Below are 25,985 nucleotides of genomic sequence, written 5' to 3' on the forward strand. Positions count from 1 at the left end.
CCAGTCTTTAGCCAACCAGCAACTGGCGGCCCCACCCACAGCCGGGCAGCGGCCTCCCCTCCCAACGGGCTTTCAAAATGGCACGAGGCAAAGGCTGTCCGGAGCGACCGCCTGATGGGAGATGCCGGGTTCACTCCCCTCCTCGCTCCTAGCCCCCGTCCCGCAAGTACACGCTCTTCGCGAGGTTACCGTGTTGGGCCCATTAGGTGGCTTTCAGTGGGGCCGCTGCGCGAAAGGTGAAATTGAGACAGGCGTTACCTCACGCCCCTCTCGTGCCGGTGAGAGAGAAAGGACCGCCGAAGGCGGCGAAATTGCCCTCCTCCTGCTGCGGCCCTCGCTTTTCTGTACGCCGCTGGGTCGTGGGAACTGGGGGCCCTTCCTGAGGGACGGGATGTTCGTTTCTTGTGATGGCTGCGCGCGCCCTGCCTTCCAAGGCTTCACGCTCCTTATGGTAACAAACGCTCCTTTTCTGCGCACGCCGCTGCAGGCCCGAACTTCGGGCGTTGCCCGGGCAACCCGCGAGTGCCGCAGCGTGCGTCAGTCAATCGCGGAACGGGGAGCCGGTGGGCGGGAACTCTGCCTCACGACGTACGTGGGCTCCGGAGCGGGAGGCGGGCGTGTGTGCGAAAAAGGGGCTGCGGGATGGTCGGAGGGCAGCTCCTGAGCGAGGGGCCGTGACAGTGGCGGCACCAGGAGGTTGTAGCCAGTGTCAGCAATACTTAGAGTAGGCCCATTGAAATGAGTGGGCCTTAAGTTAGACTGACCTTAGATACAACCCGGGGGGGGGCACTAGGAGAGGGCACAGAAGGGGCAAAGTGGATTAGGCCGCGAGAGACGGGGAACGAAAACAGCTTCGGTCTCACCAGTTAAATATGTTAAGTATGAGGGTGGCAGTCCTTAATTTTTATTTTACGTTTAAAACTACAAAACCGACGATACAAAATTCCTTGATTGGGTTTTCTACATTGTCTATGTAGCCAATAACGTATTGCTTATTTTAAAAAATGCCTAAAACTTTCTATCTGCTGTAAAGACTTAAAAAAAAAAATAAATACCGTTGCTACCCTCAGGTTCATAAGTTGATATATGATCCAAAAGGAAAAGGCATGGGAAGGGAGAAGGAAAGCAAGAAAATTCATTCTGTTTCTACTGAACAGGCGTTTAGTACCAGTGGTGCAGATAGGTAATTTTAGACCCTGGACTGAATGGTCTTGGGGGGGTGGGGGGTGAGGGCTTTAATCAGCCTTGTGTATTACTTCAGTGGTGAAGCACACAACTTGCATTTCTCTCCCCATCCCCAACCGCCATTCCATGCTTTACAACTGCTTCTACATTCCTTGCATGTTAGAAAGTTTCCAACCCTGATTTTTAAAAAACTTGGTGTGTGCAGTTTTGCATTTCAAGCTCACTTAAATTATAGCACAATCATGACTACAGGGATAAAATAGAGCTTGTTTCTGATACCCTGAAGCCCTCATCACCCACTGTTCTCTGGAGGGGCATGGGGGGGGGACTTGGCTGGGAGGCCCTGGACTTCACCTCCAAGGTCCAGCCCTAGCTACGCTACTGACTAGCATCCAGAACATACTCAGAGGCACCCCTCGAGCTGCAGATTCCACACCCTTTCCCTCCCAATTATTTGGTGGTTCCCTGGCTTTTGTGCAGTTTTTCCCCATTCTAAAAGGCTGAAAATGCCTCCCTTAAGGCTTAGCTACTGGCAGTAAGAGCTTTAAGCTAAAATATGCTGGTATTTTTGGCCCCACCCCTATTGTCTTTTGCCCCACCTACCTCTGGTACATGGCCCCCAGGAGATTCTGCAAAATGGAATTCGACCCTTGGGCTGAAAGAGCCCTGTGTTAAACCCTCACTAGTTTTAAATATAATTTCTAAATGTTATTAATGCTTTAAATTTGCAATAAAATTACAGTTATAAAATTAACAGGTCTATTCTCTTTCCTATGGATCTCCACAGTCTCTCCTCTGCCCCATAAATCAATTCAATTCAATTTTTATTGCATTGACAACCAGTCATTTGCAAAACAATGAAACAGGCTGTACAGCTGAAACATATTTAAATTAAAAAAACAACTACTGGTTACCTCCAGAAATTCAACAACCCTTAAAATTTAATATTTAAAACCTAAGACCAAACCATTTAATCTTATCTTACCTTGAACTAAGCACAATTTGCCGGTTTGAATTCGAAGCCCCTTGTCTCACTTTCAAAGCAGAATTAATATATTTTGCCATTCTAAAAGCAACATAATAGTCCGATCCAATTAATAACGTAAGCACCTTATCCCTTGATGTTTCCAACCTCTTTTTCTTTAGGAGTGGAAGAATATATTTGAATCTCAAGTTATCGTATTTAGCACACTCTAGCAGAAAGTGAATTTGATCTTCTATTGTCTTGCAACCGAACGGACAAAGCTGACATGACCTGGGTACATTATGAAATCTTCCCTCTACTTCCTTCAAGGGAATACTATTCCATCAGCATTTTGTAATAAGAACCCATAATGAATAGGGACATGGGTGTGCCAGATATTGTGCCGCCTGGTTGAATGTCGCTGGCAACCAAGCATATAATTTATTTGACCTGCAATTAGCCACCTTGGCCAATTGGCCAACTTAGCAATTTGCCACGGTATATCTGCTAATCCTCTGCTTTATGAGCGATATGGCTACATAATAACCCTTTGATAAAAGGAATTCATATGAGAAACCAGTCTGGGTCACATGCTCTCTCATTGTACCTGACCAAGCCTCGGCCGCATGGTTAGCCCCATAAATAAGAAAGTGTTGAGGGGGAAGCTAGGCCAGATAAGGGTCACAGTCAAAGGATCTAATGTAGCATCTTTGGTCTCTTATTCAAACAGCTCTAAAAATGTCTTCAAGATCTAATCATACTTATTCAGGGTTTCATAAATATTATATGCATTTTTTCTTTTGTCCCAAGTCCAGCGTTATTGGAGTTTCCTTAGATTTCCAGCATTGCAAAATTATATGTTTAGCCACATTCACAATGGATTAAGGCTACATAAATATATTTTTAGCCTTTACTCTTTGTATACTGGTAAAAGTGCTTTTACTAGTAGTTTAAAAAATATTTTTAAAGCATATATTGAGAAACTCTCGTTCCTTCAGTTTTTTCAGTCTTGTCACCACGTTTCTTCCATTATGTTTTTGTGTATGCAACCTTTTTGAGAAAATGTAACTTGTATGTGTGTGTTATGTCATTTCAGCCAGCTGTATCAGTGGGGAATGTTGGCCAGTTGGCTGTAGATTTAGTCATTTCTACACTAGGCATGTCCAAAGTTGGTTACTTTTATACTGATTGTCTTGTGCCCATGATTGGAAATAATCCATATGCAACAACAGAAGAGAATGCAACGGAACTATGTATAAATGCTGAAGGTATGTACCGTAAAACACAGTCTAGCCAAGACGCTCTTCAGTGTTGATTTAGGCTCCAGTTCTACAATATGCTCTAGAGACACCTACTCCTTAGGATCAGTTCAGACATTTGACCATCTTCTTCTGCAGAGCAGCCCCAGGTAGAGAAATAGCATCTGGCCTGTTTCCTGATGTTTTATAGCATTAATTAATTAATGTGGGTGCAGCAATGCAGTTTTCAGTCACAATACTCACCGGGAAGTAACGCTTGTAATTGGGAGTGCATTCATATGGCTCCATGCTGAGGTTGCTCAAGCTGCTCCATGTGAAGAGATTTTTAAACCTCTCATCTGGCTCTTTGTGTGTACATTGAAGTTCTTCCAGGTGAAGCTCATTGTAGAAGTAGCTCTTGAAGCTGAACTGCACTATGAAGTAACCAAGGAGCATTGTTTAAGTTGTAAGCCATTTCGCTAGCCAATCTTCACTGAAAGATGAGGTATGTAGAAATGAGGTTGCAGTGAGCAGCTAATAGTTCTTACAAATATGTGTAAATAACACTGCCTAAATTTTAAAGAATCTTAAGGAAAGTAGGGTGACTTTGGATGATGACGTACTGTACTTTGTGTTCAATGCCAATCACAGTTTCCAGACTAAGTAAAGGTGACAAGTTGGTTTAGGAGAGAGATGAAGTTAATTTGGGATCACAAACTACACTTTTTAAAGCTCAGTCTTTCACAAGCATACTTGTTAATCAGGAAAACAATTGTGTGTTTGGGCATAAGTGCCCCCTCCCTCACAAGTCTTCTAGATAATTAGTACAAAATCCCTGATACTACTGACCCCAAGGCTCAGAATCATACATTAGAATGGGAAGGCTTCAGGAATCTTGGTAGCTGTGTGAAAGCATATAAAATAAAATTGTCTTTTGTTTTACTGGACATTGCTATGATGATCTGAGACTGCTTTGTTTTAGTGTGTTAAGTCTCAAACAAATGGTTATTCTTTTTTCTGTTCATCACATTGTCAAAATGCAATAAAGACATAACTGTAGAACATGTGCTGATCCATCTTAAAATGTCCAGAATCGTCTATAGTATGATAAATTAAATGTAATTTAATGTTGTTCTTGATATATTGACCTGCCTTGCATGATCAAAACAGCTCATCGTGGGTTGTTTAAGCCATGGTGAGCTGTGGCACCTGCCAGCTAGTATTTTGCATATTAAGCCCCCAACCGTGGGTTGTCATGTTGTGCAAACCTGTCTGGTGGAGGTTATGCGAAGATTAAACAACCCGTGGTCTATTGTAGAGTTATGTGAAGGTTGTTTAACCTTTGCATAACCACGGAGGCCATGTTTGGATGCAATGACAGCCCCCAGTTGGGGGTTGGATATGCAAAATATTGGCTGGCATGCCCCGCAGCTCACTGTGGCTTAAACAATCCATAGTGGGCTGTTTGATCATGTGAACCAGCCCATTGTTTTGTATTACTTCTTTTAGTGTATGCAGTGCCTTCTAAAGAGTTGGTGGTTCTACAGATCAGATCACCATTCATAAAGGTGCGTATGTTCGTTGGAGGTATTCACATTATAGCACTTCAAATTGTTCATAGGATAATTTTGATTACCCAATCGCTGTATCTAGGAAAGGTCCAAATGCATTTAAATAATGGAAGATAAAACATTTGTTAAAAAAAAACTCTACCCAGAGCCTGGCAAACTTTCAATATGTTAACAAATAACACCATAATTTAAAGTGAGTGCCATTTTTGTTGCATGGGCTGTCCAAAAGATTGACCCATCATAGCCTAATGCATAATAAAAGTTCAAATTGATGACTATCAACTTTGACTCACTTTTTAGATCACTATACAGTGATGTTTGAACATTGACACATGTGAAGTGCAATCCTATACATGTCTACTCAAAAGTAAGCCCTGTTGAGTGCAGTAGAACTTACACTCAGATAAATGAGTATAGGATTGCAACCTTAAATTGCTCTAGATTTCTGGAATGTTGAATGTAAATAACTGACGATGCCAACACAAAAAGAAAACCTGTGTTTTGTTGACTTAAGGGCCTATTCCATGGTGCCTCACAGTCCACTTTTTCAGGAATTGTCCCTGGAATTTGACTTTTCTGTCCCCTCTCCCTGGAGTCATACTTTTCTTGCCCCTCCCCTTCCCTGGCTTCTCTCTTTTCTCTCACCTCCCCACCCCCACCCCCTGCATACCTTCTTCACCACCACCCTGCCTTGGAGACCTTCCCCAGCCCTTGCCCTGGATTGGTCCTGATCTGTTGACTTTCTTCTTCCTTGTTAGGGCTTTGGCAGTGGTGAGGTGTGTGTGTGTGTGGGGGGGGGGGGGAATCCCAGACAGAGACCTGGGAAGTTGTGCAGGGATGAGGGAGAGGTAGGTGTGTGGGGTGGGAGTGCAAGGGGGTCTGGAGGGCACCACTGGGGTTCTTAAGTTAACAGGCACCAGTGTGCTTGAGGCACCAGTGTGCTACCCCCTGCTTTGGAAGATACCTTCATCAGTCAAAATAGTCTTTATTTTTTTAAAGCCTGCAAAGAAACTAATAGTCCCCCTCCCCCCATTTTGGTTAAGTAATTGTAAAAATTCCAAAATGTTAAAAGCACTGAAGAATTTACATGATTATTTCATGCAGAGTTCTAACCTGTTGTTTTCCCACCTTGATGTCCAAAGAATAAATATAGACCCTTCTGTCAAACGCTACTATCCTGGGTGAAAAGTTGCGGATTTTCCAAAATTGTTCTTTTGTCCAGCACTCATGCTTACCAACGTAATGATCAACAGCTTCATGGGTATGTCTGTGTGAATTTTGTCATTATGTGCATGGTGTTTTATGCATTTGTTTTAATTTTCTTAGCCACTTTCTGACAGATGTTGTCCTAAGTGGCTTGCAGTTAAACACACATGCACACACACAAGCAGCAATACAAGTTTTAGTCTTAGTTTAGCTCTTACGTCTGTAGTCTGGATGGTCTTTTCCATTTATAATCTAGGTTTTAATTTAGTGGTGGTTGGGTTTATTATCAATTTAGCTTCACTAAATATATATCCCACACCATGCATTCGGATAGATCCAGATTTAGCCATACTTAGAGTAGACCCATTGAAATGAGACTAAATTTTGCCAAGACTAAAGTCTCATTTATTTCAGTGGGTCTACTCTAAGTCTGCTGTCCAGAAGGCAGTTATAAGTGCAATGTGTTATGCGTGTATGTAAGGTCTTCTTAGCAGTAGCTGTGTGATTCTTTTGAACAATGAACTCTTGAGATAGGTCAGTCCCAGGCCTGAGTCTTCCAGATACAATGTGAGAACTTTCTTATTTGGACTAATGTGTTTGTGATGAATAATCAAAGGTGTATTTTAGTGCTGTGTTTTAATTTGTTCTTTTATGAAATATACAAAAAATCATTTAGAAAGCAATCCTGTGGTCCTTGAGTGAGTGTCCCAGGGACCATAGGATTGTCTGGATTCCCCCTTCCAAGGTCAGAGACAGTGTTCTGACCTTGGAATGGGGAGTCGGAGATCTGACACCCCCCCCCCCGCCCCCTTTGTAGCCAGCATGGAAAGAAACACACTGGCTGCCCTCTGAGGTCAGATAAAGGGTGTTCCAGTGGGCAGAGAGGAGATCAAAGAGGCCAGGATAGAAGTTATCCTGAGCCTCTTCCAGCCCAAAGGGCTCTAGCAAAACCTGCAGGGTGGGAGAATGGGGAGATGAAGATCACTTCCGCTGCTCCTCCGGCCCTGCATTGGATGATCAGACAGCTCCAGGTTTGGGGCCTTCCATGAGGTTTCAGTTGATAGGATTGCACCCTTAGCTACTTTAACTCTGTGAGAAAAGCGCAGGTTATAAATAATGGTGCAAGGCTACAAAACAAGATCCCAGGCTAATCATATCGTGGCCATCCCTGCAATGAAATTCCTGTCTTTCACTGCATTTGATCTTAATTTAACTGGAATTCTAACTGGCTAGAGCTATTTTTCCTGCTGTATATGCATATTGCTAGCTAGTGAGTATATGTGAAATTCCTTTGCCCTTTTGTCATGTAAGGCAAATATTGTTGTGTTAACAAGTGTGTTTCTTCCTATTTTTGCTGGCTTCTTGCTAGGTGTATTTCAGCCTACTAATCAAATTAAGTCACAAATACAAGTTGCAAAAAACCTATGTATATCTTATGGTTTATTGACAGTACCTCACTGCGATACTTGCTTTCTTCTGCTGTTGAGAAAACAATTGGCAATGTAATGGAGAGGCTGAGTGGCAGAGAACTGGAGCAAATAGCAGCTTTTCCTGGAGTAAATGATGATGAAAAAGTGTTCCACATTCCAGGAGGTGGTATCACAAAACTATTGTTCACTGAGAGGTTGGTGAAGACGGTAAAGGATTAATATTGAAAATTACCATTTTAAAAAAAGTTCTATGTTGAATAGGTAGGTCTGAATAGTTCTTAAAGTACTTTGGCCTAGATTCAAAGAATCACACAACTAGATCTGCATGCCCAGTGGAGCATTGTGTTTCTCAAATAATAGCACCCCATTTTGTTTGACAACCCCTTTTGAATTTTACATGTAATTCATGAAATGACATTGTGGGGGTCGATGGACATCCAGAATCCCACTGGGCATGTCGAACCCCTTGGGCACATCTGAAGTAGCCCTTTGGGTCCCAGTGTTGGATTTCAAAATGAATGTATTTGGTATGTGCCAATGGTGTTTTATGGATGGTGGTTCCACTCTGGATGGTGATTCCACTCTGATTCTCAGTAGCAGTAGATTCCATCTTGATTGTAGTGGGCGTTACTTCCAAGAAATTTATTTTTTTATTTTATTTATTATTAAATTTATTAATCGCCCATCTGGCTGGTCACCCAGCCACTCTGGGCAATGGACAACATACAATAAAACAGTTTAAAACAATAAAATTCTACAATAAAAACATTTTCTAAAATACCCTAACCCACCCCAAATGCCTGCCTGAACAACCACATTTTTAATGCACGACGGAAGCTCATTAAAGAGGGGGCATGACGGAGTTCCCTAGGGAGGGAGTTCCACAGAGCGGGGGCCACCACAGAAAAGGCCCTCCCCCTCGTCCCCACCAGTCTAGCTGTCCTGGCTGATGGGACAGAGAGAAGGCCATCCGAGGCTGATCTTGTTAAGCGGCCTGTCTGGTGCTGTTGGAGGCCCTCCTTAAGATAGGCTGGGCCGGAACCATATAGGGTTTTAAAGGTCAAAACCAACACCTTGAATTTGGCCCGGAAAACAACTGGTAACCAGTGCAACTCCTTCAGCACTGGAGTGATGTGATCTCGCTGCCTTTAATCAGGCGAGCCGCTGCATTCTGTACCAGCTGCAGCTTCCGAACCGTCTTCAAGGGTAACCCCACGTAGAGCGCATTACAGTAGTCTAAACGAGAGGAGACCAGGGCATGTACTACCAATGGGAGCAGATGGTCGGGAAGGAAGGGGCGCAGCCGCCGTATCAGATGGAGTTGATACAGCGCTGTCTGGCTCACAGCTGACACCTGAGCCTCCATGGACAGCTGGGAGTCCAAAATGACCCCCAGGCTGCGGACCTGGTCTTTCAAGGGTAGCCGTACCCCATTCAACACCAGGTCAACATCCCCTAGCCTCCTCTTGTCTCCCACCAAAAGTACCTCAGTCTTGTCAGGGTTCAGCTTCAGCTTATTCCTCCCCATCCAGCCACTCACCGTCTCCAGACATTTGGACAGGGATTCTACAGCCAACCTTGGTGAAGATTTGAATGAGAGGTAGAGCTGCGTGTCCTCCGCATATTGATGACACTGCACCCCAAACCTCCTGATGATAGCCCCCAGCGGCTTCACATAGATGTTAAATAGCATCGGGGAGAGGATGGAACCCTGTGGCACCCCACAAGTAAGTGGCCACAGGTCCGAAACCTCCTCTCCCAGTGCTACCCTCTGGTACCTGCCGGAGAGGAAGGACCGGAACCACCACAATACAGTGTCTCCAATGCCCAACCCCTTCAGGCGGTCCAGGAGGATACCGTGGTCAACGGTATCAAAAGCTGCTGAGAGGTCGAGGAGAACAAGGAAGGAGCATTCACCCCTATCCAGAGCCCTCCTCATATCATCTACCAAGGCGACCAAGGCCGTTTCTGTCCCATGCCCAAGTCTGAAGCCCGACTGGAATGGGTCTAGATAATCAGTTTCTTCCAAGTGTGCCTTCAACTGCACCGCCACCACCCGCTCAATCACCTTGCCCCAAAATGGCAGATTTGAGACTGAGCGAAAGTTGTTCAGAACTTGAGGATCCAAGGAGGGCTTCTTTAAGAGCAGTCTTATCACTGCCTCCTTGAGTGCTGATGGCATCACTCCCTCCTCAAGGGAGGCATTCACCACCGCCCTGATCCCCTCACCCAGTCCCTCTCTGCAGCCCATAATGAGCCAAGATGGGCTGTTGCAGAACCCAGAGTCGGAGAGACCACGGAGTGAAGGAAAAAGAGATTCTTTATTTAACGCGCGGGCTTAAGGCTGGAATCATTTCCAAAGAGCCAGAAGCCCCGATTTACATTAGCACATTGGTTTTATAGACATTGTGACATATATGAAACGGCTCCTCCTCTCCCTCCCGCATGGGGTTGCAATCCTCAACATTTCTTCTCTTAGCACTATTGTTTATAATACAAGAACTGGGTTATAGGGTAGCCATGATAAGGAGAGAACAGAAGAGAACAGCAGAGAACACGATATACAGCTGTATGACCTTTGACAAGATAAGGAATTCCTGTGTCTCATCAGCTTACAACAATATATTCAAAGGAGAAAGAGCTCAGCAAGAACGTGAAGCATGAGACTGCATGAGGCTACTTAGTCTGACCCCCGATATGGCTGCTACATTCCCCCCTTAAATGCATAATTTTATTGCAATTATAGCATTTTTGATAACTATACAAAGCTTTTTGTGACATACATATTACTTAGCCTCTTGTTGGGCTATTAAAGCGTAGAGGGCAGCAGTTTTATTAGCTGAGACATAAAACAGATTGGTTAAACAGCTCATAAGACAAGGAAAGCAGAGACATAACAGTATCTCTATGAACAACACTGGTAGAATTAGGATGAACAACGCTTTTAAGCTAGCTAAGATCTGGAAGCCAAGGGGTTAACTAATTTAGCTAATTGTTTTGTCTTATTGTTTTGTTAGCTACTATATTGTGCAGCTTGTTGATCTGTTCATCTACAGCATTGCCATTATCAGTTAAGTTAAAACAACAGAGCTTTTGGTGTGTCTCACAACTTAAATGATGAAGAAGGAAGAGGTAATCTATACCAGCTTTATTTTCTAGAACTGCACCTCTTAGATCACGCAACTCTTTATTTAACAATGACAATGCTTGTGAGGTGGCATTTATGCTTTTGGCTAAGCTGCAAGCTAACCGGTTGATTTCCAGACCATCAGCCAAGGCTAAACCTGGAACCTTAACCAGTGACATTGTTAAGGCCAATTTTTCTGAGTCAAAATATAACTGCACATGACTATTTTTATTTATTACAATTTTTAGTTAGTTGGAGTGCTCGAGGCTGCCGTTGACGGATTTTCTCGGGCTACAGGGGAAGAATTGGCACCAATTTAATTGGCAGCTGAGGCAACATGGGTGGTTATTAGACAAGTTGGCAGGAATGAATGACCAAGTGCGGGAACTACATGTCTAAAACCATCCATGAGGCAAAAGTATGTGGGCATTATTAAAAGATATGTTTTGAATTTTATTTCAGTGGAAGGGGGCCAGGGATAGCTTTATATTTTCTGGAAAATTTTTGACAATTAAGCATTCGTGCACACGTAGCATTTGTTTCAGCAACGATGGGGGTGCATAGAGTGAACTCTGTAGGGGGTAGGATCTTTGCAACTACGCCCCAATTAGCATTTTGGGAATAAGTTAAACTTACACCATAAACTCTTAACATGGTATCTTTTTGAATGTTCCCAGGATGTCTACAGACAGGTATTAGGCAAGAGCTAATAAGCCTGTTTGCAGGTATACCTCTTGGCAAACAAAAATGTTTTATTTTCGTGATGTTAGCCAGGTGGAGCCAGTAATTATCAGCAAATCACTGGGACAAACTTTTTTTTCCAGGGGCAGACCCCCCTTTTGCACCTTATTAAGGAAACACAATGCAACACTACTAACACTACAATACGCATGTTTGATCTTCTTTGGGATCTGACCGTACGCTGGGCAGCTATTCACCTGGCAAGCTGCAGTAGGGTCTAGTCCCCTTCTTCAATTCTCCAGTTGCAGGTCTGACCGTACGCAGGGGGACAGTTTCCCGGTATGTCCACAGTAAGGTCTAGCCTGACTCTTCTTACTGCTTTTTCAGAATGATTTTTAAAGGATTTTCAGGATTTCTGTTTATAGTCTACTTTCCCCCTCTCGCTCTCTTGACTCGTGTCCAATGTATCTAGGGTTTAACTCCAGCTGCTTTCATAGCTGCGGGGGTGGAAAGTATGACAGTTCTCAGTTCTCTCCATCTGGGAGTCAAAGGGTTATTTTTCCCTCTTTAACTCATACTTTAACTCTTGGTTGGAAAGGATGAACTTCTGTGATGGGAATTGGGGGCTTATTTTTTAAGACAAAGCGACGCTGGGCTTGAAGAACTTTGTTCAGTGTTTGGTCTTCTTGTTTAAGGCTAACGTTTGATTGCTTTTGATGCTGCTCCAGTGTCAATTATGAAGTCAGCGTCACGGCCCCTCACAGTCAATGTCACGGCCCTTCTCAAGCTGTCTCCCTCTTCGGCCATTCTGGCCCCTTTGTTTTTTTCCTTTGTGTATTTGATTTATTTTATTTGGGCATTCATGCCACTAATGTCCATCTTGTCCACACTGGGCACACTGGTTCTTTTTTAAGAATCTTCTGCCTCTGCCGGGTCTTCTTCTTTTCTTTTTTCGTTTACGTCTTCTTGGGCCTCTGGGTCGAGGGAGGTGTACTGGCGATAGGCATCTGAAAGACGCTCCAAGTACGCTCTGGGGCCTCGGTGGCACCTTGCAGCACTTTAAACACTTTGGTCATATTAATTGACTTTTTCATACCTGCTTTCATGGCTTCTAACAGCAGGGTTTGATACTGGGTGAGGCGCTCTAGCCCAACTTGTGTTTTGGGATTCCAGCGAGGGGGAGATTTATTTACAAGGAGACTTTATTGGGTAACTTACAGCACACAGGCGTACTTAATTGTTGGATCAGACAGCTTCTCTGAACCACGAGCTATTGGGCTAAATGGGTTTTTATACTATACATGTTACCCATGAGGCAGCACAACACTAGCAAGCATTTTCAGCATAGGCTAGAAGTGTTTGGTTCTCAGGCACAGCTTCCTGTAAACAATTTCGCTTCTCAAAGTGCTTGATAACACTTTTATTTATTAGTATGGGAAGACAAATTTTTTCTCTTTCTTTTGCTTTCTTTTTCTTTGCTGATCTGCCTGTATTGCAGATCATGTTTCAAACTTTTTACACAAAACTTTCTGCTCCATGCACCAGCCTTGTTTCTTTATTTGTCTTTTTCAAGTTAAACTCACTTACTTAAACCTTTCTGCCTTACACTAGTCTCAATGACACACATTTGGGATAGGCTCTTCTTCTCCTTCTAGTTACATTTTCTTTATCTTAAAGAACTATTACATTATTGTGGCTACTTTACCCCAGGTAATAAGCTCCAGGCACAATCAGCTGCTTTTAATTTACCCTGGGGGCAACTATGGCCACGCTTCTTTTCTACTTGCCTCTGTCTTTTCTCCTTGTTATCCATCGGGAACCACACTTAGTATTATTTGGAGTTGCAACTAACACTAATTTGCAAATATCACATATATTTCATGATATTTAAGAAATCATAAAATATACACAACAAACTTTTTTTGCAATTTAACACAATGAATGGAAAGCACTTTTTGCATGGTAAGGCATGATGGAGCAGATCCAGCAATTATACTGCTCTTCTGGCTGAAAGCTCAGGGCTCATTAAAATCAAGGGACGGGCATACCCACACACGCAGAGTTCTAGGTCACCATTTTTGCATTGGCAACTCTATGCTGCATGAGTTCTGGCAGAAGGAAATTTAAAAGTTATAAATCAAACTCAGCCTGCTGTACACTGAGCTGACTACAAACACAGACACACGGTCCACAGCGATGAGAGTTCAAGTTTATCAAAAGCTTCATAGCACTGTCCATGGCAAGTCTTTGACAATTTAAAATTTTAGTCCATGTGCAGAGTGTCTCTAAAAAGCCCAGACATTGATGGAAGCAAACAGAGACGGCTCTGGGCAATGAAGATGCGATGTTTCCAGCAAAGGCTCTCCACTTTTGCATTAGTTTAAAAAGGGAAAGTGTGGCCCTACACCCCTTCTGACAGACAAGGGCCTTTAACTTTTTAGCAAGGCCTGTGTCTAAACAGAGCGGCACAGCTCAGCTCTCTAGCCATGACACTTTAACTTGGGCAACTCCTCTGTAAATTTTATTTTACTTCTGTCAGGTTCTCTCACAGACATTTTAAAAACTTAGTCTTTTTTTTTTTTCCTTCTAACCTGGTACACGAAAGCACTGAAACACTGAGTGCCGAAACTCAGGACGCTGGGGGGTGATGGGCATCGCCTTATACTTGCATTTTTCAAGCAGCCATTAATCTTCGGGGAGGCGGTGGGGTGATTTGCAGGACTTTAAAGGCAAGCTTCTCAGTTTGTTTGTATTTGTAAATCCCAAGCTTAAAACAGGACACGATGAGGTACAGGGCAGCCAAATTCTTGCTTTGGCAGGGGCAACAAATAACTCGGTTCAGCTTTCTTCGCTGGGGTCTCAAACAGGAAAACAGTCTTAATTTAAAGTTGTAACATCACTGACAGCGTCAGCCAGCCAGCTACACAGATCTCATTGTTTTTTAAGACAGTTGCTCCAATATCTTCTTTTCTTCTCAATCAGGTTGGGTCTCCCAGCTTACACAGTTTATTGCAGCTTTCAGGAGCATGGTAGTAGAGCGATTTTGGCTTGGCCAGGAACATGCTGTCTGGTTTCTCGGTCTCTTCAGCACACACTTAGGCAGTGTAACACTGGACACTCAAATCAGTGAGATTTCTTCATTGCAGGGAATCCCACGGCAAAAGCTTAATGGTTACGCTCTTCAGAAATCATATAGCTGATGGTCAGTAGCTACAGGCTCTATGCAATTTTAACACAGTTCAAAGCTAAACACGGTTACCTTGACAGAGATCTTCAACATGGTCTTTCCGCTTCATTCTGCTTTGGGACAGTCTTATGGCACACTTTTCACTCGAAGAGGGGTCTAGCCTGTGCTCTGGGGGCTGATTCTTCACCTTTATTTTCTATTTTGCCTTCATCTTCTGGGTCTTCATTTTCAGTTTCCATTTTTTAGGGATTTTATCTCAATTAGGCGAGGTGATGATGAACAACTCAGAACGTTGTGGGCAATTTTCCTGCCCCCCCTCTCTCGGCGCGCTAGGCTAACAGCTACTTCTTCGGCCTTACACTCTCACGCTCCCACGCTTTGTTAAAAGCCAGACTGTCCTGCAACATTTTTCTAATTAACAGCCTCAGATCTTGTTTTTTTTTCCTCTCAGCTCGACCTTGAGCTTTTTGCTTTTTTCTCTTTCTATTCTGAATCTTTTTAAAAAAACCTTTTTCCTTCTTTGTTTGACATACATCTCAAGGGGGTGCAAGGTTTGCTTCCCCCACCACCCATAGCCTCCCTCTTAAATTGAAGACAGACACAATTAGGGAATGGGAATTGGTCAGTGAGTAAGGGGTCTCACTGGCCGACACAAGAGGATTTTTCACACCACGCACTTTGCTACTGGCCTGGGCACCCGGACGGTCAATGGTATGCTTCAGAAACCGCAGTAGCCACTCACACAATCATCAATCTCTCCACTACATCCATATGTCCCTGCCACCCACTTTTCCCACTTTTTACCAGAGCGGAAAACGGCTTCCTCAGCTTCCTCAGCTTCCTACTGAGTACTGGCGTGCTGGGTACTGGCGCCCACTCGGGGGGGTGATCAGGCCCCCCTTCTACCCGCAAGGAGTAGGTTCTTTTGTATACGTATACCACCAACACTGACCTTCTTCATAAGGCGGGGCCCTCTTTTTTTCTGCCCAGTGGCCTTTCTCCCTAAAGGCGGGGCCCTCTTTTTCCCATATACTTGCCTTTCTCCTGAAGGCTTCCAATGTGGGTTTCAACTCAATTGCAGTTGCGATACAGGCAGGGCTCAAGTTCCTTCCTCCGCTTCCCAAGGTTCTCTTGCCGCTTGCTGCCGTTTGGGCGGTCCCGGCGCAGGCTTTCTCCCATTCACTCGACAAAAAGGTCGGTGGCACCAAGAAAGGGAGGCATGCGCCGAGCTCGTCTTCCCGGTGCGGCGATCAAGAGCAGGCAACTGCCACCTGTCTGGCTCAGAGCCTGCCACATCCGAGTCACGGCACCATTTATGTTGCAGAACCCAGAGTCAGAGAGACCACGGAGTGAAGGAAAAAGAGATTCTTTATTTAACGCGCGGGCTTAAGGCTGGAATCGTTTCCAAAGAGCCAGAAGCCCCGATTTACATTAGCACATTGGTTTTATAGACATTGTGACATATATGAAACGGCTCCTCCTCTCCCTCCCGCATGGGGTTGCAATCCTCAACATTTCTTCTCTTAGCACTATTGTTTATAATACAAGAACTGGGTTATAGGGTAGCCATGATAAGGAGAGAACAGAAGAGAACAGCAGAGAACACGATATACAGCTGTATGACCTTTGACAAGATAAGGAATTCCTGTGTCTCATCAGCTTACAACAATATATTCAAAGGAGAAAGAGCTCAGCAAGAACGTGAAGCATGAGACTGCATGAGGCTACTTAGTCTGACCCCCGATATGGCTGCTACAGGCAAGGATCAAGTAAGCAGGTGGTCGGCCATACAGATGAAAGCACCTTGTCCACTTCATCAGGAGGAAGAAGCTGGAACTGATCCCACAAAACTGGTTTGCCACAGGCCGCCTCTTGCTTACTAACTGTATCCACAGCGTGCAGAGTAACACACCTAATCTGATCAATTTTATCTGTAAAGTGCCTTGCCAAGGCCTCACAGGAGGCCTTAGAATGCTCCAGTGATTCCGGAGCCACAGGACCGACCAGGCTCCAGACCACTTGGAACAGCCTCCTGGGACAGCACTCTGCAGTCGCGATGGAGGCAGCATAATATTCCTTTTTTGCTGCCTTCACCGCCACGTGATAGGCTGAAGATACAGCTCTAGCCCGTGTCTGATCGTCTTTGGAGCGAGACTTCTGCCACCGGCGCTCTAGCCGTCTCACCTCCTGTTTCAGAGCTCGTAACCGCGGATTGAACCATGGTGCAGTCCGAGCCCTGTTCAGGGGGAGAGGGCGTTTCGGAGCCACCCGATCTAATGCCCCAGTGATTGCGGCATTCCAGCCACCCACTAGGGTCTCGACCAAGTGGCCGTTGGCGTGCCCCAGAGAATCCCCAAGTGCGTTCAGGAATCCATTTGGATCCATAAGACGCCTGGGGCGGACCATTTTAATGGGTCCTCCACCCCTGCGGAGGGGTTGTGGAACCGAGAAGTCCAACGTCACCAGATAGTGATCTGACCATGACAAGGGGGTGGTGGATATACCCCCGACTTCCAGATCACTCCCCGCTTCTCCAGAAACAAACACAAGGTCTAGTGCATGACCGGCTACATGGGTGGGCCCAGTTAGAATATGGTGCAGCTCCTAGGAGGCCATGGTCTCCATGAAGTCCCGAGGTGCTCCTGTGAGGATGGCCTCGGAATGTACGTTGAAGTCCCCCAACACCAATAAGTTAGGGGACTGTACACGCACATCAGAGACCACCTCAAGCACCTCGGCCAGGGAGTCAGTCATGCAGCGGGGTGGACGGTACACGAGCAGAATCCCCAGACTGCCCTTCGGGCCCAACCTCCAGTACATGCACTCAGCAACCTTGGTCTCTCGGAGAGGGGGTCTGGTGAAGACCAAGGACTCTCGGTAGATAACAGCCACTCCCTTTCCCCTATCCCCAGCCCTCGGCTGCTGTGCATACGAAAATCCAGCTGGACACATGGCTGCAAGGGTTGGAGCAGCAGCCTCGGCCAACCAGGTCTCCGTAATACATGCCAGGTCTGCACCCTCATCCAGGATCATGTCATGGATGAGGGAGGTTTTCTGGGTAACAGACCTGGCATTGCAGAGCAGCGAACGAAGGCCAGAAGATGGGGTCACGCCTCCCCCAACCATCCTTTGGCTCTGGACAGGCCCGGAGCAGGGGACAGATATTACACATCTCTCCCTTGTTCCCCTTACCTGGCATGGCCTGCCCCTAGCGCTCCGCCAGCGCCTGCTGCCCAGCCTCGGTATGTTCTGGCCCCCAACGCTCCCCCCACTGCCTCCATCAGGTGGACACATGCCCCCTCGCTCATGCCTATCAGGCAGGCTACCCACCCCTAAAAACACAACAAAATCCCCCAGAAAAACAAAACAAAACAAAAAACAATTAAAAATCCCATTAAAAATAATGCCAGGCAGGAGTCCACAGGGAGGCCTGGTCGTCGTGGTGGTGGTGGTGGTGGTGGTGGTGGTGGTGGTGGCGGCGGCGGCGGCGGCAGCAGCAGCAGGCCCAGCAGCGGCAGGCACTCCCCTGGTGGTGGTGGTGGTGGCTTCTCCTGCAGGCCCTGGCTCTCCCAGGCCACCTCAGCCAGCCAGCTTATGTAGCCCCTCCAGGGAGGGGCAGATGGAGCAGCACAGCTGGCTCGGTACCTGGGGGCCTGGTCCTGCAGGGACTGGCGGTCCGCCAGGCAGAAGTCCACAGGGAAGGCCTGGTGGTGGTGGTGGCAGCGGCAGCAGCAGCAGGCCCAGCAGCAGCAGGCACGCCTCTTCCCCGGTGGTGGTGGCTTCTCCTTATATATTTTCTCCTTATATATTTTCATGGATAATGACTTGGATCTGGGTCCAAGTCCCAACTGTGCCATAGGTTCATGATGTGGGTTTTCACAAGTTTCTGACAGGTTCAGTTCCCTATCTGTAAAAATAGCAATTAACTGACCTCCCTCTCAGTCTTGGTTTGAAAGAGAGCCTAATATGGACTGTAAGGCTTTCCTTCCTCTTGTTAGCATAACTAATTGCTAAATCACAAGTGTTTGAAACAGTAGCACAACATGGAGGCATAGAATTTCTTTGGGTTTTGTGAGTTGCCCTTGTTGAAATCTTAATATGCGCTAACACATTCTGGATTAGTGTGGATTGAAAAGAGTCTTCATGTGGCCCTCAAACAATACTGAAACATTGTGGTGCGTGCATGAAAATGCTTATGTGTGGAAGCATGATAAAAGCTCTCTTAATTTGCCAAATTCCATAATGGTGATAAACAGTAGAGGCAGCAATTTTAAGTGGAGATGGCTCTACTCACTAACAAGTTTCTGTGTTAAAAAACTAGCTTGTCTGCTGAACTTAACTGGTAAAGTTTTGCTCTAAAGAGCCTAATCCTAAGGGGTTGCTTTTTCTGTTTCCATAGTGTGCCTTAATGGTGGTTGATTTCTTAAATCATTGTGTCTCTTCAAACAAAATCACTTTTTTGCTTTGTGTTTGCATGGATGATGCTTTGTACTCCAGCTTTAGAATGTCAGATTGGATAAACCGGAGGAGCTAATTTTAACATAGGTGCTACTTTATGAGCTCCTCCCAGTGGTCTTTGTCATCCTGTTCCTATCCTCAGGCCAACTGTTATCCCCAAACCTTATAAAGTCTCTTGGAGCCTCCTCCCCTAATATACCATGCCTTCTACTATTATCCACTTGTCTTGGTCCTTTTGTATGCTTAAAATTCCAGGCAGAGCACCACAGTTCTCAACATTCCAGTGATTATCTTGATTGTTTTCTAAGAGTCAACCTGCTGTAACGAAGAGTGTGCTGGATTGCCTAGACCCAGGTTGAAAACCCCTCTGAGCAATGAAGTTCACTGGGTGGGGGGCCTTGGACTCTGTGGTGAAGGTGCAGGATGCAAATGTAATTAATAAACTTGGTAATTTGCCTTAAGGGAAAATGTTGGGTTAATCTAACCAGGCTTTTTCTTTGGGCAATATCCAGTTTGGCATTAGTGCCAGTGTAAATTATGTTGTGCTAGCGTTAAGTCACCTCTAGAGCAATATTGTGCCAGGAAATGTTATTGGTGTTGAGCTAAAAGTCGTGTACATTAGTGTAACACAATATATATTAATTGTGCCAAATAAAGTACTGCCCCCTTGCTTCATTTTAGGAGAAATCCTAAGAATTCCAGCCCAAAGGAAATCAAGAATGTTTGTACAGAAATCTTCTGTTTAGTTATGTCATTGGTATCACTTTTATTCCAGTTGTTCAAAAGGAATTCCAATGGTAGTTTTGCTGAAGTTCTGCTCAGAGGGGGACAATATTCCAGATGCCCATGCCCTTGCTGACTACCTTAATGAATGGCTCCAACTGACTGTAAACCAAGTAAGTGTGTTTGATCCATGGCAAACGGTAGGTTTTTTAGTTTGGGGAGATTGCTCTAAAGTGAAACTGTAATATTTCAATGTATGAATATTATTGAAAGGGCAACGAATACGGCATGTTTCCAAAGACAGTGATAACTAGGGCTGGCTAGTTGCTAATTGAGAATACTATCATTTGTGCATAGTGAGGCAGGAATGAGGCTTTGATGAATTGCCTAGATCAGTGGTTTTCAAACTTCTGAAGTTTGTTCCACATCAGTTTTCCTAAGAATCCTGTTTATTACAGATGATTCTGCGGCATGTTCTAGGGTGCATGCTTATTTCTGTGTGAGGTACTTGCCAGGCTTGCAGGCCTGACAACTTGATTGTGGCCCTAGGACACACTGCAAGCTGCATATTGCTGAGGAAAGATTTGTAGTCATGGGCAAGTTATCTCTCAGGGAAACCTCTCTGCTATGAATGATCTCCTTATTTAGGCACTGCAAAGTTCATCACAACATTTTGAAAATGGCTAGCATAGGCTAACTGGTATTTGCAGAACCTCCTTGATGCAAGAGTATACAAAGGCATTTATTTGGGTTAATGTAATTCTACTGTTTGAAAATAACTTATATTTTTGAAATCAGCAGAGTGGCAGTTCTTCAGTTAAATGTTCCAGATGGAAAATACCAAGTTCTTGGAAACTACTCTTTGGCAGTGGACTCCCGCCTGCACTGTTTTAAATCTCATAGTTTTTTATAGCCCACTTGTATAAAATCTAAGTTTTCGCATTTGGATTCTGAAATGAGCAACAACAGCATGTATGAAACTAAATGGCCATGATTTATTGCCACCAGTATTTTAAGATACTGTGACAAGCTAAAGAAAATTATATCATAGAACTGTAAAAATGGAAAATGTGTTAAATAAATCAATTTGCAAGTTTCTGGTTTTAACTATTGAGACGTTCAAGGCTTTTTTTCAGTATAATTCAGATATTTAAATAATTCTGGCCTTCCCAATGCAATTAAGGAAAATCCAGATTGTAATTAGGAGCACCGAGTTGGAAAAGTATACCTTTTCCCATTCCTTGGCACGTTAGTATGAGGTAAGTAACATATGTTCAGACTTGACACATGTAAAGGGGTCATGGGCTTGTTGGAAAGGAGGGGGGGACATTGAATCATGGGGTGGTATCTTGTAAATTCTGGCACAAAGTAATGGAGCTGATTAAGGAGATCATGGGCTATCATATTTGACCAGGCTCAGTCTTGTTGAGTGGGGGCTTGAAATATGAGGTCGCTTATACAGTATATACAAAGATCTGTTACATGCACAAAGCTGTATCGTGCAAGAGCAGGAAAATGCTCAAGCATCTACAGTGTCAAAGTTTCTTTATGGTTGTAGTGTCCAAACTTTACATGCTGAAAGCCAGCTGCTCTTCTGTAGGCAGCTCAATTATTCAAAGGAAAATATTTTTCTTAAATCTAGCTGAGTTATGTAGATACTAGCTGAGACTGTACTCAGACCAAAGTTGTCATTAGCTCTCCTTCAGATGTTCAGAGGTTAGTACCATCCATGCACAACAGGAACATATCAGCAGACTAGATGAAGCCTGAAAATGTCCAGAAGTACCCCCAAAAAACATGAAGGGAAAAAAAGCCCACCTACCCAAACAGTCCTGTGAGGACTGAGTTTGCTTAGTAGCTAAGGAATGCCAACTGATTGGGGTAAGAAAACCAGGCAGGAGAGGATCATGGGGTTGAGCATGACTGACTGGAACAGTGAACCGGACCATTCCACATTGCCATATCTTGTTGTTCATGTGTGAAATGTACAAGTTTTATTTTGGTGACACATTTACTGTCCCACGCACCCTGTCATTCCAATGCATTTTTATGCAGTAGGAGCTGCAGTATATTTTTACATCTAACATTAGTTATTTCTAAAGAATAGGAATCTTTCTACCTCTTAAGCAAAGACTGATTCGAATACGTGGTTGTAATTCTGATTTAAAAAAATTAGTACTCATACTGCTTCCCTAATTTCTAATACAAGTTTGACCTATCAGGGTATAACCCAGTCAGAATTGCATCACTTAGCCAGCCTTGCTCTCCTACTACGTTTTCTTTTTACATTATAATAAACCTAAGCAGTTTAGTGCAGATTTTCCCTGTAGTCAACACTGTTTAGATCTTGCACCTTCTGTCTTGATTGTGTATAATCATATGATTATGTTCTGCTTGATACAGTGTTTCAAGAAACATGTTCCTGAAGTATAAGGACCACCGGATATTTTATCTCACCAATTTGGACTGCTCACCAATTTGAAGGCCCACTCAACAGGTTTTGTCCATCTTTACAACAGTAATGGTTCCAATAGATGGAAACTTTTTCTCTTCAGAGAGAGGTGTGACCTCTTTCACCGAGCCTTTACTCTTTTTCTTATGACTTTTAAAAAGCTGGCTTAATTTCATTATTTTCAGTTTGATATTTTTACTGTCAACAGATTTGAGGCCCCACCAAAAAGTATTTTTAAAAATTAGTCTTCCCATTCAGAATTATAAGTTACTGTGTATGAATTGTTAACTTTATATACTGAAGGACAAGTGGTCAGCAATAGCAACACTAGACATTTATTGGACTGTGGCAGTAAATCTTTTACTCTGAAGAACCTACAATTGTGAATACACATATCTAAAGGACAGTAAGCAGTTAACCATGGGTAGTAGAGATAGTCCATGCTACTTATGCCCTAATAAATTATACCAGGAAGTTTGAGGAATCAAATTTCTCAAAAGTAGTACCAGTAGCCTTCTTGGAGGTAGGGAAAAATACAAACAACAGTATGTCAATTAAAAAAAATATTTAATGCTGCCAAAAGTATAAAAATACAGTAAGAATGGCAGTACAATGTACTTTCTAATGTTATCTCTTACACCTTTCTACAGTTGATACAAGCTTAAAACACTTAAGACAAATTATTTTGCAAAGTCTCTTGCTGGTGATGTACTTCATTCCCTGGTTGTTTACGTTGTAAACAGATATTTATGAGGCCACCTGGGTATTGCTCAGACCTCACTTTTGTTCCTGAAGAGGAGTGATGTCCTGTTTTGCAGGCCAGTTGTGTGTAATTATAGCTGCAGAATATTCACAAGTCTTGGTGGTTAGGTGTCGGTCACTCTCGGCCTACAGACACACAATGTAAAAGAGTAACAGGTTCAGTATATGCAGATGTATAATGCTAAAGTTTTAGTTTCACTGCAAAACAAAATGGGAGAACATCCAAAGTGATCCAATGGAATAAAGAGATGAAGACTCAGGATGCTGAAAATATATGTGGTTTTATTCCAACAAGAAGCCCTACATGTTTTGGCCCCGAGTCTTCTTCAGGAGTTAGTTTTATTTATATAAATGCCTGCAGAGATCTCTGAAAAAGGTAGTCTCCAAGATGAATCCTGCAACTGGATTCATCTTGCACTCACAGGATTCGTCTTGGAGACTTATCTCTAAGAGATCTCAGCATGCGTGTGTGTGTGTGTATATATATATATATTATTTTTTTAAAAAAAAACCCTAGCTCCTGAGGAAGGCCCATATTCATGGTTGAAATGTGTAGGGCTGCTTCTTGGAATAAAAGCACATATTTACAGTTCTACGGCAATTGCAAAAACCCTCATGTTTTCTGAAAGTTAAATGAAGGCCTTACTGATATTGATCAGTTCCTGCAGTAGTAACATAGGGTATGTTGTATGTTATATATGCACGTGCATATGTATTCCCTGCCCTAAAGAAAATACCTTTCAACTTGTTATGAGAAGGCACTATAACACCCATGCTTCCATTAATGTCTCTCTTGAATGAGGAGAAAACAAGGTAGTTTACCAACTATTTTCCCTCTAAGATAAACCCCAAGTGTACTTTAATTAAAAGAAAAGTGGATTGTGGAATGGAAGTGTACTAATAATGGTTTATTCTCCTGCAATGTCAGTGATCATATCTTAGAAATGAAAGCTAAATGAAAAGCTTAGTGTTACCATGACTATTACAGGGGCAAGAGCAAATATGGAGAATCAAGATACCAGCCTTTGCATTAGCATTGAGAAGCAGGCACGTGTTTTTAAAAATGTTTAGTAATCTTGATACTGAATTGATAGTGGCTTACAAGGAGTAACTTGAATAACTTTGTTTAAATTACAAGAGCAAATCCCGAGCTGAATGTTCAATGATTACACTTTTCAAGGCAGAAAAACAGTACAGTTAATCTGTCATTTAGTGATACTTGATTAACAACCTCCAGAGGTGAGGACCAGAGATGGAAGAGACTAGCTGACAGAAAAAGGCAGGAGCCTGGACAACATACACAGCTACTAAAAGAATTGCAAAACCTAGAAAGATGGGGTAAATGAACCAGGATCTCCAGTTTTGTTAGGGTCACTACCCACTTCAGGATAGAACCAACTTCCTTTCCCCCTACAAGACCATTCGTCTCTAGCAAAGCAGCTACACTACCAAATACTAGCCAGGCCTGCTGTTCTCTGCAAATGCTTCTTCCACAGCAGCCTGACACATTGGGAGAGGTTGGACAATCATAATTAGGCTTAATACTCAGAAATGTGAACCAACATTTTACCAGCATACCCAGGCCCTTTGTGCTAATCACACTTAAAGCAGGAAGCTTCTAGTTAACCATATAGTTTCCTATTTTGCCCAAACCAGGAAGCTATGGTTACCAGCTTTGAAGTCAGGATGTTAAATCAATTTCTAAACCATGGTCTAATAACCAGGCTTGTTCTGAAGCTTGGTAACCATAGTTTCCTGGTTCAGACAAAATAGGAAACCATAGTTAAGTGAACGTTTCCTGGCTTATTTGAGCTGTAAAGGGAGAAGCAAAAGGGGTTGCATGCACAGACAGGGCTCATTCATATCTCGGCTAATTAAGCCAAGATATGATTGTAAAAATGTCGTCATTAAGTCAATTACTAAAGCAATGTATGTAATGCGCTATTTTCCACATACAGCAGCTGTTTTTATAATTTACATACATATTGGGGTATGTGCTTATCTGTTAACTCCAAGGGCTCCTGTCTGAAATCCTGGAGAGCTTCTGCCAGCCAGGGTAGACAATACTGAGATGACTTTGTAAAAGGCAGGTCCCCATGAGACTCGGGTCGGTATTATATAAGAGTAGTAAAAGATAATAGGATGCCTTAGCTGATATTTATGTGCACACAGGCCTTCAAGTGTGCCTAAAGAAGAACTTTGAAGCCTAGCAAATCATTCTATTGTGCTTCATATATAACGGAAGTCCATATGCATGGAAATCCTGAAAGCTTTGATCGGTACCTTTCAAGAGTTTGTTTTGCACCATTTCACCATTCAAACATTCAGTTACCCATATGGAAAGTAAGAGTTAAGAATGACAGTATCAAATATGGGGTAGCATTTGAGACTTAAGAATTGCCTAGACTCCCAAGTATAACTCATTATACAACAATTAAAACACTTCTGGTAATTTTGCAGTGGACAGTTTTTAAGGGTATGAGGCAAAATTTAATGCGGTTTCATCTGGACACTTATGCTGTAAAGGATACACAGAGGTTCCTAGTATCCACTTCAATACTTGCCATTCCCCCAGGAAAAGGTTCTTACAACATATACAGTAATTCAAGATTCCTCAAGTTGTTTCATTTATCTAACCACATTGAAAGGCTTGGAGTTAAGAGTTTTATATTTTGGGGGTGTTGACTTGGGTCATTGACCCACCAACCTTATTCTGTGTCCTGAACCATCAAGTATGTTTAATATTACTTGCAAGTAATATTAATCCAAGTATTGTTTAATTGTCTTAAGTATACTATAGTTGTTGCAAATCATAATCACATTTTACCATCAAGCAGTAGGTCTAGTATTATTCCCACTACATAGTTTATCCCATAGGCCAACAGATGAGAAAAATAGTATTCAGTAGTCCTTTTCCATCTCCATTTTTCCTTTCCTGAAAAAAGAAATCCTGTATTATGGCCATTTCCTTCTACCTATAAACACTTCTGATATGGCCTAC

General features: G+C 43.4%; 2 protein-coding genes across 32 annotated transcripts in view; one reads left to right on the forward strand and one right to left on the reverse strand.

The window, feature by feature from the left end:
- Nucleotides 1-66: 66 nt before the first annotated feature.
- On the forward strand, nt 67-22,898 carry PSMG2 (proteasome assembly chaperone 2). Of its 28 annotated transcripts, XM_084849901.1 has the most exons (9): nt 281-451; nt 1,071-1,183; nt 2,332-2,444; nt 3,246-3,417; nt 4,897-4,955; nt 6,101-6,219; nt 7,615-7,788; nt 19,823-19,943; nt 20,569-20,867. In XM_084849901.1, exons 3-9 carry the CDS (start codon nt 2,436-2,438, stop codon nt 20,662-20,664), a joined length of 750 nt encoding a protein of 249 aa, XP_084706027.1. In that variant the 5' UTR covers nt 281-451; nt 1,071-1,183; nt 2,332-2,435; the 3' UTR covers nt 20,665-20,867. The 28 variants fall into 28 exon arrangements, 25 of the variants coding, with proteins under 25 accessions (XP_084706029.1, XP_084706034.1, XP_084706037.1 ...); XM_084849903.1 differs by lacking the exons at nt 281-451; nt 1,071-1,183 and adding an exon at nt 67-278; XM_084849908.1 differs by lacking the exons at nt 281-451; nt 1,071-1,183 and adding an exon at nt 67-278 and having other exon boundaries at nt 20,572-20,867.
- Nucleotides 22,773-25,985, reverse strand: part of PTPN2 (protein tyrosine phosphatase non-receptor type 2) — a 32,332-nt gene continuing 29,119 nt past the window's right edge. For 2 of the 4 annotated variants that reach the window (XM_084849892.1, XM_084849894.1), the window contains one exon: nt 22,773-23,110. In XM_084849892.1, the coding sequence (XP_084706018.1) occupies nt 23,089-23,110 (22 nt within the window). In that variant the 3' untranslated portion in view covers nt 22,773-23,088. Of the gene's footprint in view, nt 23,111-25,267; nt 25,920-25,985 lie in introns of all 4 variants that reach the window. The other 2 variants (XR_014790158.1, XR_014790159.1) reach the window with 2 other exon arrangements.

Source organism: Heloderma suspectum, chromosome 4 (assembly GCF_057233095.1).
Source record: "Heloderma suspectum isolate Gila_16-S chromosome 4, 16-S_ref, whole genome shotgun sequence".
Classification (NCBI taxonomy): domain Eukaryota; kingdom Metazoa; phylum Chordata; class Lepidosauria; order Squamata; family Helodermatidae; genus Heloderma; species Heloderma suspectum.

What these genes read in the sequence shown, in the direction of transcription:
- PSMG2 (XM_084849896.1), top strand. Translation starts at nt 392, where the DNA reads ATGTTCGTTTCTTGTGATGGCTGCGCGCGCCCTGCCTTCCAAGGCTTC. An exon ending in AATGATCAACAGCTTCATGG is followed by an intron (nt 6,220 to 7,614) that starts GTATGTCTGTGT and finishes GTTTATTGACAG; the next exon opens with TACCTCACTGCGATACTTGC. An exon ending in AAACTATTGTTCACTGAGAG is followed by an intron (nt 7,789 to 19,822) that starts GTTGGTGAAGAC and finishes CTTTTATTCCAG; the next exon opens with TTGTTCAAAAGGAATTCCAA.